This window comes from Coenobita brevimanus, chromosome 59 (assembly GCF_032717465.1).
Source record: "Coenobita brevimanus isolate Jiangsu-jjx chromosome 59, ASM3271746v2, whole genome shotgun sequence".
In the NCBI taxonomy this organism is placed as follows: Eukaryota; Metazoa; Arthropoda; class Malacostraca; order Decapoda; family Coenobitidae; genus Coenobita; species Coenobita brevimanus.
Window position 1 is genome coordinate 30,633,546 of NC_137012.1, and position 18,001 is coordinate 30,651,546.

The 18,001-nt window shown below is 41.9% G+C and overlaps 1 protein-coding gene across 1 annotated transcript; it reads right to left on the reverse strand.

The window, feature by feature from the left end:
- Nucleotides 1–3,596: 3,596 nt before the first annotated feature.
- On the reverse strand, nucleotides 3,597–12,092 carry Oat (Ornithine aminotransferase precursor). Its single transcript, XM_080274839.1, has 8 exons — nucleotides 11,894–12,092; nucleotides 11,245–11,469; nucleotides 10,154–10,377; nucleotides 8,915–9,008; nucleotides 7,635–7,792; nucleotides 7,057–7,149; nucleotides 5,832–5,991; nucleotides 3,597–4,698 (listed from the first exon to the last, which is right to left on the reverse strand). The coding sequence occupies exons 1-8, from the start codon at nucleotides 12,090–12,092 to the stop codon at nucleotides 4,538–4,540; spliced, it is 1,314 nt and encodes a 437-aa protein (XP_080130965.1). The 3' UTR covers nucleotides 3,597–4,537.
- Between the last annotated feature and the right edge of the window lie 5,909 nt (nucleotides 12,093–18,001).

Sequence of the window (18,001 nt, forward strand, 5' to 3'; positions counted from 1 at the left end):
AGAAAGGAATTTAAATAGACAAATATGTATGATAAAAGTCCTTACCATACTGTCTTTCTTCCTTGTCCTTTACAGGGTGTATGGTAATCTAAACAACACTGAACTTCATGGTCTCTCACACTTCATCCCCACACAGGTAAGAGTGGAGAACAATGGAAGGTGAATACACTGGCTATTCTTGGACACACACACACACACACACACACACACACACACACACACACACCAAACATCTTAATCATGGAAGGGGTCGCCACAAATAAACCGTTTCCATGTCTTCCATGCCACCCTGTCCTCTGCTATCTGGATGCCATCCCTACAAATCACATACAGCATCCTCATTCTTATATCTCTCCATCGCATCCCTACTCTCCATACTCGGTCCTCCTTCCCCTTTCCTCCTCCACCTCGCATACACTCATCCATATTCTGTTCACCTCAGCTAGACGTAAAATTGCCATCTTTCCATCTTGAATGTAAAGTTGCAACAACTGATCAGTACTAAAATACGGTGTTAGTTGCAATGTTAATCACAAACAGGTGTTATATAATTAGGATTATGAGCCGTGTTTTTTTCTTATTCTGCCACCGAGTTACGTGAAATAAGCTGCAAAAGGACAAAAATCTCCTCCAAGTTATATATATATATACAAAACAGTCTCTCATTCTCTCCACAGGGTCAAACCATCTCAATATGTTTCTCATACACACAGATGTTCGTGAATGTCCAATTTGCGCTCTTCATCAACATGACGGTAGAAACAGCGACCATAGAACTGAATGGAACTTACGACATGGGTGGAAATGCACTTGGGTTGGATGTTACGGGAGATGGAAAATATCGGTGAGTGACAGGCAGACAGATAAACAGAGAAAGATATATGGGTAGATAGACCGATAGATGACTGAGTGGTGTGTGTGTGTGTGTGTGTGTGTGTGTGTGTGTGTGTGTGTGTGTGTGTGTGTGCAGACGGTCATCCATGTAAGGTGGAGGCGGATTCCAGAGGAATTTAAATGGTGAGTGAATGAGTATGTGGCCCATTTCACTTTCCATGCTGTAGATTAGTTCTGTGTCTAGCATATTTTTCCCCTTCCCTGCTCTATGGACCCCACCTCATCCAGATCTTCGGTGGGAAAAAGAGGCTGTGATCATTGTGTCAAGTGGGGTTGGTGGAGGATTAGTGCCTCTCCCTGTAAAACAATTAACTCTGAGCCCTTGGCCACCCCGTTTGGGATACATGGCGTCTGGCAATGAATGAATGATTATGATGATGATGATAATGAAGACGAAGACAAAAATGTGGACCATGATGATGATGATGATAAAAATGAAGGCAAAGATGAAGATGTGAACTGATGATGAAGACGAAGATGTGGACTATGATGATGACAGTGACAGTGATGATGATGATGATGATGATGATGACTGTTCTTGTTCATTTAACCCTCCCATTCCAGCATCGACTTACACGACCTACGGTTCATGTTCTACACATTCTTTCGCCTAGCACACCTGGGCAAATTCCTGCAGGTTGGAATTATGGCGGCTGATTTTGTCCTGGGGGATACTGAGGTATGGCTAAATATCATCTGTATGTCAATCTCTGTGTGCATTTTTCTGTCTGTCTGTCTGTCTTTATCTACTTATCCATTTGTTATTCTGTCAGTTAATCAGTCCGTCCTAAATATCTTTTTCACTGTCTCCTACATGTCTGTCTATCTCTCTGTCTATTCTATCTGTCTGTCTGTCTATCTATCTGTCTATCTGTTTATCTATCTATCAACTCTATCTATCTATATATATCTGTCTGTCTGTCTGTTTGTCTATTCATACATACACCAATAATCAATCAATCAGTTTACCTCTGTCTATTTATCTGCCTGTCTAATTATCTATCTATTTATCTTCTTGGACAGGTTAGAGGTATGGTTGACTTTTTTTTTTTTTTTGAAACTAGCAAAATCTTTTTTGGCCCATTTAGAGAATGTGGATTTAGAGCTTGTCTGTAGGTCATTCACTTTAAACTGGCCGAGGTTTTCAAGCTTTTGTAGACTATTCCCCGTAGCTCAGTGGCAGAATAACTTACAATCCTACGCCCTTTCAGTGCACTTACTCACGACCAGCACCATATTCTAGTACTAATCTCACCTTGTAGCCTAGCATTCAAGATAAAAAACGAAATTTTTTACTCCTACTTGAAGGGAACAGAGGTTTGTTTTCATATGACGGACCTGCATCACTCCCTCATTTGAATATTAAGCCGTGGTTGCATAATACTCAATGAGCCTTAGTTACCACATATGTAACATATGTAACATATGGTTACAAGTCAGGTCAACTTTATAGTCTACCCACACATGGCCACCAACTAAGCCGAAAAGGGAGGCCGAGGATCAGGTGGAGGGATGGGGTGGAGACGTATATGAATGAAGGCAGTATAGGGTGGAGGTAGGGCAACCTGATACTAGACGACAGGGTGAGATGAGGGTAATTTGTCTGTGGTCATCCCTTCTGGGCTTTGACAGTGACAATGGTAGTAGTGATGATGATGATGATGATGAGAGTACAGTAATGGCTATAGTGATGATGATGAACTATCCCCTTCAATTTACTTCCAGGTTCACTTTGAGCACCTGATGGGCGGCGGTGTAGTAGGGAATCTGATCAACAATGCACTCAGTGCAGGGTTACCGGTAATTCTGAAGGGGCTGGAAGATCAGCTGCTGCCACCTCTCATCGTGGCCCTCACAGACAGTGTTAACGAAATTCTTTGTCAACATCCAATCCTGCCATTTATTCCGTAGTTCTCTGAAAAACTCCTGCCATTTCTTTCTTATGGTGGTTCTTTGAAAAACTCCTGCCATTTATTTCTTACAGTAGTTCTTTGAAAAAATCCTGCCATTTGAGTAGCATTGTTTGAGCAGTAATCCCCAACCATCCCTCAATTACAAACCTTTACCAGCTGCATCCAGTTGAAGCAGCTTAACCCACTGTACCACCTAGTAAACTACAACAATTTTAATGTATCCCACATCTAAGATATGACAGCAAGAAATAAAAAGGTATTACTGTGTGCAGTACCGTGCTGTGTGTCCTTTACCTGTTCTTGTTGTTGTGACACCATGCTCATCTGGATGTGAGTTTGGTAGACTGCAGGCTGAAGCTGCCCTACTCCTCCTTTTGGGGGATAGGGAGGAGAATAAGGGATGCATGTACAACCGAGTAGCTCCACTGCCTGGTCATACTCGTTCTAGTGTCAGTACGTGAAAGAGTCCCTCTCCAGCACTGAAGAGGTGAAAGGTAAACTTACTGATAAAAACCTTGGGCAAAATCACTAAAACTCCATATTAATTATGAAATATTTATTCCCCTACAAAAGTTGCATTTCATTATCAGTTCACCTTTCTCATTGTGCATGCATTTACCTTTCGGCAGTTTATGAAGTATTAATTTCTAAAGTACTTAATGTTATTTACATGTCATAAATTCAGCAATCTCTAGCACATTATTCACTGCCTCCTTAAGACACTACCAAATGAATATGAAGGTTTACCATAAGAAAAAAGTTAGCTACTAGGATATTCCGACCATACTCAGTATTTGAAAATCTCTATGAAACTAGTATTAATTCTACTGAAATTCTTATATGATAACAAACAGGTCTACTTTCCCATACCAAAAATATACTTAAAAAAAAACTCTAGGAAATCTGGTTATACAAAGGCAATGCAGGTACAAAATATGAGTCACGTGGCACCTTACCCTCTTGTATCATGATGCCAGTATTTTCAGTACAATGTAGTCTTTCCACAGCGGTACCAATGTGAGCAAGAATGAGGTTGGGAGGAGCTCTGGTAGGCCAAGAAGAAGGTGGCATGATATGATTAATGAGTGTGTGAGAATGTGAGGTATGGAGGGGGGAGAAGCTCTGTAACCTCGATATGGTGTGTGAAGATGCTAGGTAACCAAAGTATGGAGGGGTGAAAAGGCTAGGTAATCGAAGCATGGAAGGTGAAGAGGTTAGGTAATGAAAGCATGGAGGGTGAAGAGGTTAGGTAATCAAAGTATGGAGGGTGAAGAGGTTAGGTAATCAAAGTATGGAGGGTGAAGAGGCTTGGGAACAGAGGTATGAAGAGTGTAGAAGATAGGAAACTATGGTATGGAGGGTGAAGAGGCTAGATGACTATGATATGAAGAGGCTTAGCTCCCAGATGGATTCTGCAACTGCTTTCCTCTACCCAGGGTGCACTGTGCCACCACCTGTAATCTTCTTATCAGTGCTACGTGCTAGTACGATCAGAGTAGGGGGAAGACTATGTTCCTTAGCACTACGGCCCTTAGGTGTCTCTCTCTACCGTGACTCCCTGAAAAATTCTCCTTGGGCCACCTATAATTAGCCTTGGCCATCCAATTTTTACAGTTCTAGCTACATCACCATTCAGTGGCATGATGATACGAAGTTTTTATACAATGTCAATATTTCCATCTAATTTAATTTTCAGAACCATCCAAACCATTCCAACTCATCAGTGCCACTTAGAATGACATGATAGTGTTTTGTACAATCTCCGCACACTCACGTATTTGCTCTTCAGTGATGCACAGGGGAGGGGCAAAGCGGATGATGTCGCCGTGTGTTGGTTTGGCAAGCAGTCCGTTTTCCTTCAGCCTCAGACACACCTCCCAGGCATCAAACTCTGGTGGAGAAATGTGACGTGTTTGTAACGAAGTGGATAAAATCTATCTATCTACAGTATCTATCTATCTCCTTATTGCCAGATGTCTTAATCCCATAACGGGTGGCCATAAATAAATCTCCATGTCTCTTTGTCCTCTTCCATTTGGCTGCCCTTCCTCCAACTCAACTCTCCCTCCCTTATATACCTCTCTACTCTATTCCTCCACTTCATCTTTGGTTTCTCGCTCCTCCTCTCCCCCTGCACCTCACTCACACACACTCTCCTGGTCAGTCTCTCATTCTCCATCCTTTCCACATGACCAAACCATCTCAGAGTACTTCTCTTATCACTTTCAGTCACATCCATATCACCACCACAATGCTCCTTTACTTCCTCTTTTGTCAGTGTGTCTCTTAACGTGACTCCTCATGTTCCTCTCAGATAACTCATTTCCACTGCTCTTACTTTTAACTTGTGTCCTCCCAACAGGGTCCAAGCTTTGCTTCCATACATTAGAGTGGGACACACTCACAGCTTGAACACAACGTAGTGACTGCGTAAAATTCAATATCCAATAATTATGAAGAAAGAATGAGTCTCCTTGATTACTAGTCAGATTTATCTTCCTATCTGACTGCTTGCTATTGGCTCAGTCCCCATTCTCTCCACATGACCAAGTTCAAGTGCAGGGTAAAAAAAAACTGAGGTTTGCCTATTCCTTCCTAGTCTCAAGGTTAACCTTTTAAATGCAGGTGATATCCTGCTTGGTTTATTCTTCTTGCTCGAGGGATGCCTTCACGTGGTGGTACCAACATAGCTGGGTGGTGGAGCTGCCCAATTATGCCAACGTTTCTTAGTACCCTCCCTACTCCCCAGGAGGAGGATGGTCAACTGCAGCTAAAGGGTAACTTCAGCCTACAGTCCACCAAGTTCATGTCCAGATGATCCTGGAGATGCAACTACTACCACTACCACTGCTTGCAGCTCCCAGAATTTAATCAACTTAAAAAAGATCCCTCATACTGGAGGAAGCTTATTAATGACACCTTTAACTCCTCCAGTTTGAAAAGGCTGCCTTCAGTTGAGTACAATCATTAGGATATGGCAAAAAAAAAAAAGAAAATGTTAACCATCACTCCACATCAACTTACTCTGTTTAATGACGATAGCATTGAGGAGTCCTTTCCCTCTCACCAATGAAATAACATCCTGAGGCAACTTGGACAGCTCATCACGTAGGATTTGACCCATTTTCTCTGCATTCTCAGCCAGGTTCTCCTCCTCCATCACCTGTAGGGCTGCCATCGCAACCTAGAATGAGAGTTTGGTTATTTTACTTATGTATATATTTGCTGCACCTAACATACACCCAGCCGGAGGGGGAAAGAATGAGGAAGAGTGGAGGGAAAGAGAGGAAGACTGCAGGGAAATGGAGGGATAGAGTAGGAAGAATGGAGGAAGAGAGACAGGGAGGGTTGTGGGAAAGAGAAAATGGTGGAGAGAAGCAGTGGAGGGAAAGAGAGAGTGGAAAATTGGAGGGAATGATCCAGGAGGAATGGAGATAAAAAGAAACAAGGTGGAGAAAACAGGGAGAGGAAGAGTGGAAAGAAAGAGACAAATAGTAGAGGAGGAGACAGGGAGTGTGAAGGGAGTGTGAAGAGAATGGGCGAAGAGTAAAGCGAAACAGAGAGGATGAGCACAGCCAAACAGAGGAGAGGGGATGATGGGAAGAAAGAGCCGAGAGGTGAGGGAGAGGGAGGAAATAAATGTGAAGGGGAGGCAGCTGAAGAACAAAAGGAGGGAAGGAGATAAGGAGGGAAGGAGGCAAGGAAGTGGTGACTGACAAAGGGAGGGGGGAGGGGGAGAGGGGAGAAAAGAGGTGAAGACTAGAGGGAAAGACAGACACAGAGGAGGGGAAGTAGTAGCAGTAGTAGTAGTAATAGTAGTAGTAGTAATAGTAGTAGTAGTAGCAGTAGTAGTACCGGTAGCAGTAGTAGTAGTAGTAGTAGATGCAACCCCAGGCTCTGCTGGATGTGAACCCTTTGAGATGCAGGCCAAAGTTGCTCATTTCCTGCAGTCCATCATCCTTCTTGAGGGACTGTGAGGGAACTGAGGGACACTTGCAATGGAGGCACCAGTTATGTCAGTGCCATCACATGAAGGTATCCCTTTCCAGGTGGGTGGGGAGAGGGGAGATGAGACGAGAAAAAAGTGTGATGTAGAGAGATATGAAGTAATGGACAGAAGAGGGATAAAAAGAGAAACACTGAAGGGAAAGAGGGGGGAACAGTAGAGAGAAACAGAGAGAAACAGGGAAGGGAAAGAGAGAGGAAGAATGTAGGGAAAAAAAGAGAAGAATAAAGAGACTGGACTTACTCTACATGCCAGAGGGTTTCCACCATAAGTTGATCCGTGCTCTCCTGGCTTGATGCACAACATAACCTCATCATCAGCCAGCACTGCAGACACCTATAAAAAAAAAAAATCAGTTTTTCTCATGGTGTCTCTCAGATATGATGTCATGTAAACAGCGGTAGTTAACACATTAACTTCATCAGCTTCAAGTGCTGGAGAAGGATACCTTCCCGTGGTAGCAATAACTGAGCTGCTCCACTGCCCAGTTACACACTGGTGCCTCATCTTCCTCTCCATCCCCCAAAAGAAGGATGGTGAACTGCAAGGGAAGGGAAACTTCAGTCTGCAGTCCACCAGATTCATGTTCTGATAGGTTTAAGGCCACAACAAGCTGAATGCCAAAAGGACAGACCAGCTAACTGGATAGAAACTTCCAAGCCGATCTTTGCCTAGGATGAAAATGTCTGGTTTTGGCTTTTAATGGTCAATGACCAGCCTTCTACTGGTTCTAGTTAGACCGCCCAGTTATAACGGTACCAACACGTGAAGGCATCCCTCTCCAGCATCAGATACAGAGATAAGGGGATAAATCAACTAACCGGATAGACGCCTCCAGACAGAGCCTTTCCTAGGACGAGAATGTCTGGTTTCACTTCTTCATGGTCCACCGCCAGCCTTTTACCAGTTCTGGCCAAACCAGTCTGAACCTCATCCGCAATCCACAGCACGTTGTGCCGAGTGCAAATATCACGAATACCTGAAATACATAATTTATTTGCCTCTCAAACCTTGCAATGCTCATTTCGTACCGTGCACCTCACCCTCACATTCATCTCTTGCCTGTCTGCCTATCTGTTGTCACACACCCTAATCCCATAAGGGGTGGCCACAAACAAATTACCTCCACATCGCTCTGCTGTCCGCCATTTGGCTGCCCTATTTCCATCTCACACACCCCTTTCCCATATATCTCTCCACTCCAGTACTTCACCTCATCCTTGGACTCCACCTCCTCCTCTGCCCCTCCATCTCACTCACATACACTCATCAAGCCAGTCTCTCATCATCCATCCTCTCCATCTTGAGCAGTGAGTTATAACAACAAATTAACTGTACAATATGGTGTTAGTCAAGAAGAAGTGTTATGGAAAGGACGCACAGCTGCATTAATGTCTTTTTCTGCCACTCACCGGCAGTCCACCAAGTTCACATTCAAATGAGCCTGGGAGAGCAACACTATAGGTCATATGTTTTCACCTGATGGAACTAGGCAACTTTCAGCTTGAATGCTACATCATGGTTGCATGAAATTTGATTAGTCTTAAGTTATGAGGTTGGAATGAGTCTCCTTGGTTACTAGTCAAATTTAAGCTCCAGTCTGACAACCCCTGGCCAACAGTGAAGCAGAAAAAAGATTAGGGACCTTTGTCAGCGGAAAACAAACAATTTTATTTTTACTTTAACTTGGCCTAAAATTGTCGTTTCAGTATATTCAGTGATCAGTTGTAACAAGTCCAGCAATAAAATGTGTTGCTAGTCACGAAGCAGTGCTACAGAGAGGATTTAAAAGTCACAGTGCCGCTTTTTTCTACCAATGATGTTCGTGAAACAAGCTGCAAAATGACGAAAATCTGGTATGGTGAAAGAACTGTACTCATTTACATTAACTTGGCCCAGATTTTCGTCATTTTTTGGCTTATTTCACGTAGCTCAATGGCAGAATAAGAATCCTGTGGCTCTACATTCCATTCAATAGCATTTCTTGGCTAACACCATATTCTATTGTTGTTCTCTTGTTACAACTCAGTACTTAAGATGAAGAGATGGCAATTTTAGGTCAGGTTTCAGTAAAAAGGATACAACAAACTGAACCAGTCACCTTTGAGATATCCAGTAGCTGGCACCACCACCCCTGCCTCCCCCTGAATGGGCTCCACCATGAATGCAGCAACTGTTGGGTCTGATGCTGCAGCCTGCAACAATTACTAAATGAATAAATAAGTAAATAAAATGATAATATGAGTAACACCAACAACACAGTAGTAGTAGTAGTAGTAGTAGTAGCAGTTGTATGAGGAGGAGTATATACCTGTGGTAGTAGTAGTAGTAGTAACAGTAGTAGTACCATCGGTGATATAGCAGTAGTAGTAGTAGTTGTAGCAGTAGTATAGTAATAGTACTGGTGGTAGTACCATCGGTGATTTAGCGGTAGTAGTAGTAGTAATAGTAGTAGTAGTACTAATAGTAGTAGTAGTAGTAGTAGTAGTACTAATAGTAGTAGTAGTAGTAGTAGTAGTAGTAGTAGTAATAGTAGTAGTAGTAGTATAGTAATTGTACTCGTGGTAGCAGTAGTAGTAGTAGTAGCAGTATTAGTTTTAGTAGTAGTAGTAGTAGTTGCAGTAGTAGTAGTACCATCGGTGATATAGTAGCAGTAGTAGTAGTTGTTGTGGTAGTAGTATTAGTTTCAGTAGTAGTAGTAGTAGTAGGAGAAGGAGAAGGAGGAGGAGGAGGAGGAGTTGTGGTAGTAGTAGTAGTAGTAGTACCATCACTGACGTAGTAGTAGTGGTAGTAGTAGTAGTACCATCAGTGATGTACTAGTACTTGTAGTAGTAGTAGTAGTACCATCAGTGATGTAGTAGTAGTAGTAGTAGTACCATCAGTGATGTAGTAGTAGTAGTAGTAGTAGTAGTAGTAGTAGTAGTAGTAGTATAGGTAGTTGTAGTGGTGGTAGTAGTGGTAGTAGTAGTCGTAGTACAGGTAGTTGTAGTAGTAGTAGTAGTAATCATCATCATCATCATCATCATCTTAATCCAACCTAAGGATGGATGAAACAAGAAAAAACCTGATAGAGAGAACTAATCAACAGCACAGCTAACTGTAATCAAATCGAACCGTGAAAGCATCCACAGTTGCTTGGGGCTCGAACCCACCTCGCCACTGCAGCTCTAAAAGGTACAGTAGGTGGTTTCCATTTGATGAAGTTTTTCCTTCTTTTCGGATCCACATACCCCGACCTAGTGCTATGTGTCCCACGCAAGTAAGAGTGATTTCACGACTACTGAAACGGGCCACACACACTCATTCATTCACCACTCAAGCCCCTGGAATCTTGTCATACCTCTAGGGCCTGCAGGTCATCATAGGGGATCAGTGAGAAGCCAGGCATGAAGGGGCCAAAACCAGAGTAAGCAGTGGGGTCGGTGGAGCTGGAAACAGCAGACAGAGTTCTCCCCCAGAAGTTGTTGCGTACGAAAATGATCTTTGCCTGGTCCTTTGGGATGCCTTTGACGAGGTAGCCCCATTTACGTGCTAGCTTGCATGCCGTTTCTCCACCCTCCACTCCTGTGATGTACGAAAATTAGCTCATCATCACTGGAGGAAATCAAAAATCGTGAGGGAAAGAATCCAGTAAGGAAAAAAAAAAATACCGAAAGAACTGTGGGATGGACAGGTTATTTTTATCTGATGTTACTGGGCTTTTCTTACAACTTTAGTACCAAGCCATAGTTGCATGAAATTCGATAAGCGTTAGTTATAAGGTGGGGTAAATCTCCTTGGTTACTAGACAAATCATTCTTCTGATCTGACTACAACTGATCGTTAACCTAGCTAAACGGGATTACGGATCTTTGTCAGGCTTGAATAAATGCACTACTGATGGTGGGATATTGGTGGTGCTGACGCTACATGACAAGCTACACTGTCAACATCATCATCATCACCATCATCATCATCATCATCATCATCATCATCATCATCATCATCATCATCCAGACCTCTGTTCCCACTTAAGGATATGGTGAGGTAGGGTCCAGCAAGGTAGGACACAAAAATCTAACACAAGGAGAATTTATCCAAAAGTCTACCCGGCTGAAAAGTCAAATCATTCACTCACCATTCAAGCCCATAGAATCCTAACTCCATCCACATTTACGTGCTTCATACCACCTATTAGATAAAGCCGTCAAAGGTGGAAAAAAAAATCACTTAAAGATGCAAGACCAAGGCCATCAAAAGCATAAATGTGGATAATATTACTCACCTATATTCATGGGTATGACAGACAGACAGAAAACTGACAGACAGAAAGTAAGACACAGGCAGAGAGAGAGAGAGAGAGAGAGAGAGAGAGAGAGAGAGAGAGAGAGAGAGAGAGAGAGAGAGAATGTAAACAGACATAATATTATTCACAGATGTAATATTACTCACCAGTATTCATGGGCAGGAGTTTATCATAGCCAAGAAGCGATGTCACAAACTGCTCGTACTCCCCAAGGATATCGTTGTAGAATGCTCGTGATGTGAGTGTGAGTGTGCTGGCTTGCTGGCTGAGTGCTTGGAGGATTTTGGGATGGCAATGGCCTTGATTGACAGCAGAATAGGCACTCAGAAAGTCGTAGTAACGTTTGCCTTCTACATCCCACATGAAAACACCTGCCAAAACAAGTCAATATTACCAAGGAAGGCAAGATGATTTTCGCAGAGCTACAGTACCATGATATACTTCCCCATATTTACGTTGTATGGTCTGAACTCTGTCTACAGAAATCCCTTTAGTGGTTGTGGTGGGGGTGGTGGTAGTAGTAGTAGTAGTAGTAGTAGTAGTAGTAGTAGTAGCAGCAGCAGCAGTAGTAGTAGTAGTAGTAGTAGTAGCAGCAGCAGCAGTAGTAGTAGTAGTAGTAGTAGCAGCAGTAGTAGTAAGAGGAGGTTAACTTCAAATAACCACATATTTTATTTATTATATGATGCCGCAAGTAACTGCACACCAATGCCTGCTGATATATGCCAGTGCTGTGTGTGTGTGTGTGTGTGTGTGTGTGTGTGTGTGTGTAAAACAACATAGCATAAAATAACCTACCCTTTGCTCTGGATATGGCCACTGGAATAGGGTGATAATTATGCGCCCCGAACTTGTCTTCTCTGGCCATGACCTCGGCCGTGGTAAGGTCTGTCTGCTTCTCCCGGCTGGCTGCTGCGTTGACTGACCTGACCTCCTGCGTGCCCACTGACCTCACCCCCAAATGCGAGCACAATCTTACTACTCGTGACGTCAGCATCTATACAAAGGTTTAAGCTGTTAAAAATGGAATATTATCTCGTAAATCCCAATCACCTCTTGTACATACACCAAACCCAACACTTTAACCCAGCAGACCACCAGGAATAAGAAACTTGTATATATATACAGTAGGCACTTCAAGTTCCAGGTGCAAGTTGCCTTTCTGCTATAAACTGTGCAGTAAATCATAGAAATTTTGTTTATAGTTCATTCACCTTAACCTGGTAGAAATTGCTATCCTCTTGTAGCCAATTATCTGTAGCTCAGTGAGTGAATAAAACAATATTGTATCACCCCTTCTTTCTCCATCAGCAGCATAGGGCCCCGGGGCTAGGCTACTTTGTCGCGGCATTTTACCCCTTTAGTACAAAGACACATTTTTCATTCCATTCTCATAAGTACTGGATGACTTTATTCAGCTGAGGGGAATCTTCTGGCTGTAGGCTACAATTAGTGCAACCTACATTAACTTTCATAACCAGATGACTTCCATAGATTACAAAAAAATAAATAAATAAATTGCATATTTGTAACAAGAACATAATGGGAAAATACCTCATCACACTGAAGAGGTTAAGATGAGTGACCAGTCTGCCTTCCGTGAGTGGTACTGTGAACAATAAACCCAACCTCTCCATTGATTTAAACCCTTTTGGACCACATTCAGTTGGAGGAGCCACCAACCATACATTTGTTGGATATCCAACTGAAGTGGGTTAGTGGGTTAGTGGGTTAAGGATCTTCAGTTAAGAGCTCCATCATTTATCATCATCATCCGGACCTCCTTTCCCACCCAAGGGCAGGGTGAGGATTTATTTTATCATCATATTACTGTACAGCATAGTGTAGTAGTAGCAGAAAAAATATGCGATAATTTTCACAGGCATCCGATATATTTCTAGGACAATTTGGGTGAAAAACGATAATTTTGAAACATCAGTACGGTAACTCGATCAAAAAAAATCTGGCAATCTGCGCCGAATCGTAATGTTATTTGTTGACAAACCAGAAAAGGCTTAGGCCGCAAACTAGGCAGTGTGTATCTTTCGCTGTTGCTTTTTTGCCTTTATTAATGGTTGTCTGTGCTGCATTTGAGTGTGATAAGACTCATGGACCTTCTGTGCGGCCTTTTTGATTCCCTTGTGATTCAGCAAGGAGTTTAAGAAACTGGATTTGCAAGTAAGTGGACCTTGTGTTTAGCCCCTCCACCTTGTGCTTTCCTAGTTAATACGGTACTGTAGCAATATATAAAATGAAGAATTGGGTTAGTGAAAGAAGACCTTTGTCTGCATTTAGTCCAAGATACTGTTTACTATTCATGTAGAGCATTTTAATGTTGGGTGTATAGGACTAAATCTTCTTCTACATCTCATTATTCGTGTTGTAGAAATGATAATGTTACGCTTCGTTAAAGTGAAGTTAGGCGTTTTTCTTGCCCTAAAATTGTCATATCATCATCTAGAATGCCGAGATGTAACATAAGATTAACACTAGAACATGGTGCTAGTCGCGAAGAAGTGTTGTTATGGAAAGGATGCAGAGCCGTACTGTTGTCATATCTTGGAAGTGAGCTACGTAAAATAAGCTACAAATGGACGGAAATCTGGCCGAAGTAAAGGTGAAAGAACTATAGGTAAAGAACAGGATGTAGTTAGTTTCCTAGAGGTGTGGTGGTGAAGCGGAGGGGCAGGTGGCCTTGATAAAATCCCCTTTCCTCTCTCCTTGTTCTTATATACTTGAGTTCATATGTAAGAGCGCCAACCATCGACTCACCCCATGAAGTGGTACCTTCAGGGTGGTGAATGTTGTAACTCAGTGGGCGCCTGGCAGTTTAGTGGGTCAGATTGGACAAAGACATGGCTCCGTGCGTATTTTGGTTATTCCCCAAGCTCAGAACTCCGCTGAAGGGCTCCCGATGTGAGACGAGAGAAAAGATCATGACGAATGCACCGAAGCACCTGCATGAGATACTGAAACCCGACTTTGTAAAACGTTTCAGGCAATGGAAAGAACGCTGGACTACGTGTGTCAAGCCAGAAGGGGCCTACTTTGAGGGGGATTAGTGTCCTAGCTCAACAAGTTAGCTATTTATTTGTTTAGAACCTAAGGCCGAATGCTTTCTGAAAAGACCTTCTACAAGGAGTGGTTGGGGGAAAAATTGTTATCTTAAACTACGTAGCCTAGCCCCGGACCTCTGCGCTACTGATAAGGCAATAAACACTTGAAAGATAGATCAGTTGATTGATAGATGCATAGGCAGACAGACAGATAGAGAGACAGGTAAAGACAGATGGATAGAGGCATAGACTGGCAGACAGACAAGCATGCAAACACTTGGGGGGGAGAGAGAGAGAGAGAGAGAGAGAGAGAGAGACAGAGAGACAGACAGACAGACAGACAGACGGACACAGACAGGAGCCCGTGAATCAATCCTCAAAAGGTCGGGACAACTAGAGAGAGAGAGAGAGAGAGAGAGAGAGAGAGAGAGAGAGACAGACAGACAGACAGACAGATAGACAGACAGACACAGGCAGGAGCCCATGAATTAATCCTCGAAAGGTCGGGACAACTCCAGTGTTCTATTGCACCCAAGGGCAGACGATTTTATTTAGCAGAGTCATAGGAGTCAGAGTTAATACTACCACCGTTAATCCTCTCCTGGTCACATTCTATTCCAACTAGCGTTAGTCGATTTTATTCAGCTGAAACGGAGAGAGTTGTAATGTCAGAGGGTGTGTGTGCCATAAGTTACCTAGCCATAGCCTAGTTGCTGACAATGTACTGCCTCAAGCCAACATAAGAAAAGCGCTATTGTATACCGGTGAAGAATATGTATAAATTATATACACAACTAAAGGCAGTGAAGATCTGAAACGAAGAGAGTGTAGTGGTTGTGATGGTGGTGGAGAGTTGTGGCCATCACTCACCGACCCGATGATAAGGCGGTGAAATGTCAGGGCTAGTACTATAATGTTTACTGTGTTCCTTTACTACTCCAATACTACCCTATACTCCTGAATGTAATACGTCCTACGAATGCCTCTGTATTTTATAATATATATCGTGTATCTTATATTTATCAAAGAGCGTGTGACTGCATCGATATGTATAACCGCGGTGTGGCCACACCCACGAATGTACAATCACTAACTGTATGTAATTGTTGGCTGAAGAAGGTGTGTAGCAAGACCCACACCTATTTTGTATAAGCTCTCTGTACCTCTTACAGCAGTAAATGTTTCAGTTCAGTTCATTTCGGTTGATTGAGTCACAGGAGCCCGCTATTTAGCCTACAGTAAGTTTAAGCACAAAAAAATTTCATCCATTCTAAACCATTTCCTTCTAAGATGAATGAAATGTTAAGGTGAGGTAAGGAATGAGAATTATGTAATTGAATTGGAGTAAAATATATTTTAATACTATTGCTATATTAAAGACCTAAGAGGCAGTGTCATCAGTGACCCAATCTTATACTTACCGTCACACCTTAGATGCTTAGAGAGACAACACTCAACGTGGATATCAGAGCAGAGGAGCCACTTCCCTGAACACAACTTGCCCCATTGATAGTCAGACGGACACTGGAGCATAGCCACAAATGCCACTGAACTTATTTTCAGTAGCGCTAACATGTTGCCTGATACAGTAAAAACTCCACGAAATTGCCAGAAAGCATGTTAGCATTTCTGTATCTTCACTGAAAATGTTCAGAAACATCTACAAAACCGCAAGATTTCTTGTAGTCAGACACAAGATGCCCCTGCTAAATGGGAGTGCAAGTCTCTAATTCTAGCAGAAATAAACGCTTAATTGGTAATCCTGGCTTTGGGAATTTCTTATTTAAGATCTTGAGCAGCTGCAAGACACAAGACCTTAGTGTATTGCTCTTAACTCGGCCCAGATTTTCGTCCTTTTGTAGCTTATTTCACTTAGTGGCAGACAAAAACAATACTGTGGACTTATGTTCTTTTCATGGTAGTTGTTTGTGACTATAATATTCTGGTGTTAATATATTGCAACAACTCAGCATTCAGGATGGAGAGAGCAGTTTTAGGCAAAGCTAAAGTAAGAGGAGTATAGTAAGTATAGAGAAACGTTTATACATAAACAACTTTTAGAAGGTATAAATATGACGCATATCGGTATAGCTCTTGACAGGATATGTTGTTGTCAATTTATATTTCCTTGTTTTTATGTACTACAAGGTTCTTTCTCGTTCAGATTTCGCAAGTACGTAATTAACAGGATTTCACCTTCAAGCAAATTGATTTTAGAATATGATAAAGCAGCTTGAAGGTATAATGGTGTGGATTATCTTGGATTAAATTAGGTCTGAGCTTTTATCGCATGACCTCTTCCCCCCTCCTCTCTCTCTCTCTCTCTCTCTCTCTCTCTCTCTCTCTCTCAGGGATAAAATTTGAGTGAAATCTCTAAACATTACAACATTTACAAATCCAAAATTATTATTCTGACAGGAAGAACGTATGAAATCGGGAAATGTATCGAAGAAATATATCAGCAAAGATTCTCAGGGTTTGAATTGTGGGGTATTGAGTACGGTATGTTACCCAATTCTCTGGAATTGCTGTTGATCAGTTCTCTCTCTGTCTTATTTCCTCACTTCTTTGCTTTCTGGACCCTACCTTATCCCATCGTTGGATGGGAAAAGACAAGGATGATGATGATGATGATAATAATGATGAAGAGGAGGAGGAGGAATATAAAATATCAAGAGTTTTTGCTTCGGCTGTCTACATCCTTCTTCGTGATTAGCAACATATCCTAGTGTTAATCTCTTGCAGCAGATCAGCATTCAAGGTTGAGAGGCCATGTTTAGAAATGTGTAGAGAGGGTAGTTTCCAATGTAGATAAAAACTACAGCCCTACGTAATTCCACAACACTACTTCGTGACTAGCGTCATATCCTAGTGTTAATCTCTTGTTACAACTCAGCATTCAAGCTGGGTAGGTGGCAATTTCAGACCAGGTTAATATGAGTATAATTTATAACACACCACCTGTGTATATGGCAACACGCGAGTCACCTCACCACGCCACACCTCTACACGTCATACACAATTGACCAATACCCAGACTTGGTGCGTACTGGGGGTGGGTCAGAGAGAGAGACAGACAGACAGATAGAGGACACAGGTTGGGCTGTGTTTGCTTTCTGTACGTTATACATTTATTCATACATACACACATACATAAATATACGGTATACATACATACATACATGCATACAGAGAGAGTTTATTCCAAATGCCAAATTGCTTTGAAAGGTTAGACCACAAACTTTTCATTACCAACGCATAACCTCACCCTTTGTTATTTCTAACGTGTTTTCCATTCCCTAACATCTGTTTTATATCACTGAGTTCTCTAACATTTATTCCCTGTTATGTTGTTCCCGAACATCTGTTCCCTGTTGTATATGCTCTGATAGACTCAATCTGTCCTCTCACATCTCACTTTTCTGATATTCCCTGTTCTCTAACATTTATTGTCAGTTTCCTAACACTTAATTTTTGAACATCTGTTCTCAGTTCCCCATAACATGTACTGTTTATTATTTACATCTTTTTCTCGATTTTCTATCATTTAACGTGGATGTAACATCATTCTATAATCTAACAGGGATCCTCTATTCTCTGACATGTGTTCCCTTTATCATAACATCTATTATCTGTTTTCTAACTTTCTCTGTTATGTGGCATCAGTTCTAACATATTCTGTCATCTAACTTCCATTCTTTATTGTCTGTTTTCTTTAATCTATTCCGCATAAATTCATCCATAATAAAAAAAAAAAAACTCAAAAATATACATAAAAAGAGAGATTTGTTTTGAAAGCTGTGACATTCTGAATCCAATTTTCGTGGCATTTATTGTTTGGCGATTTATT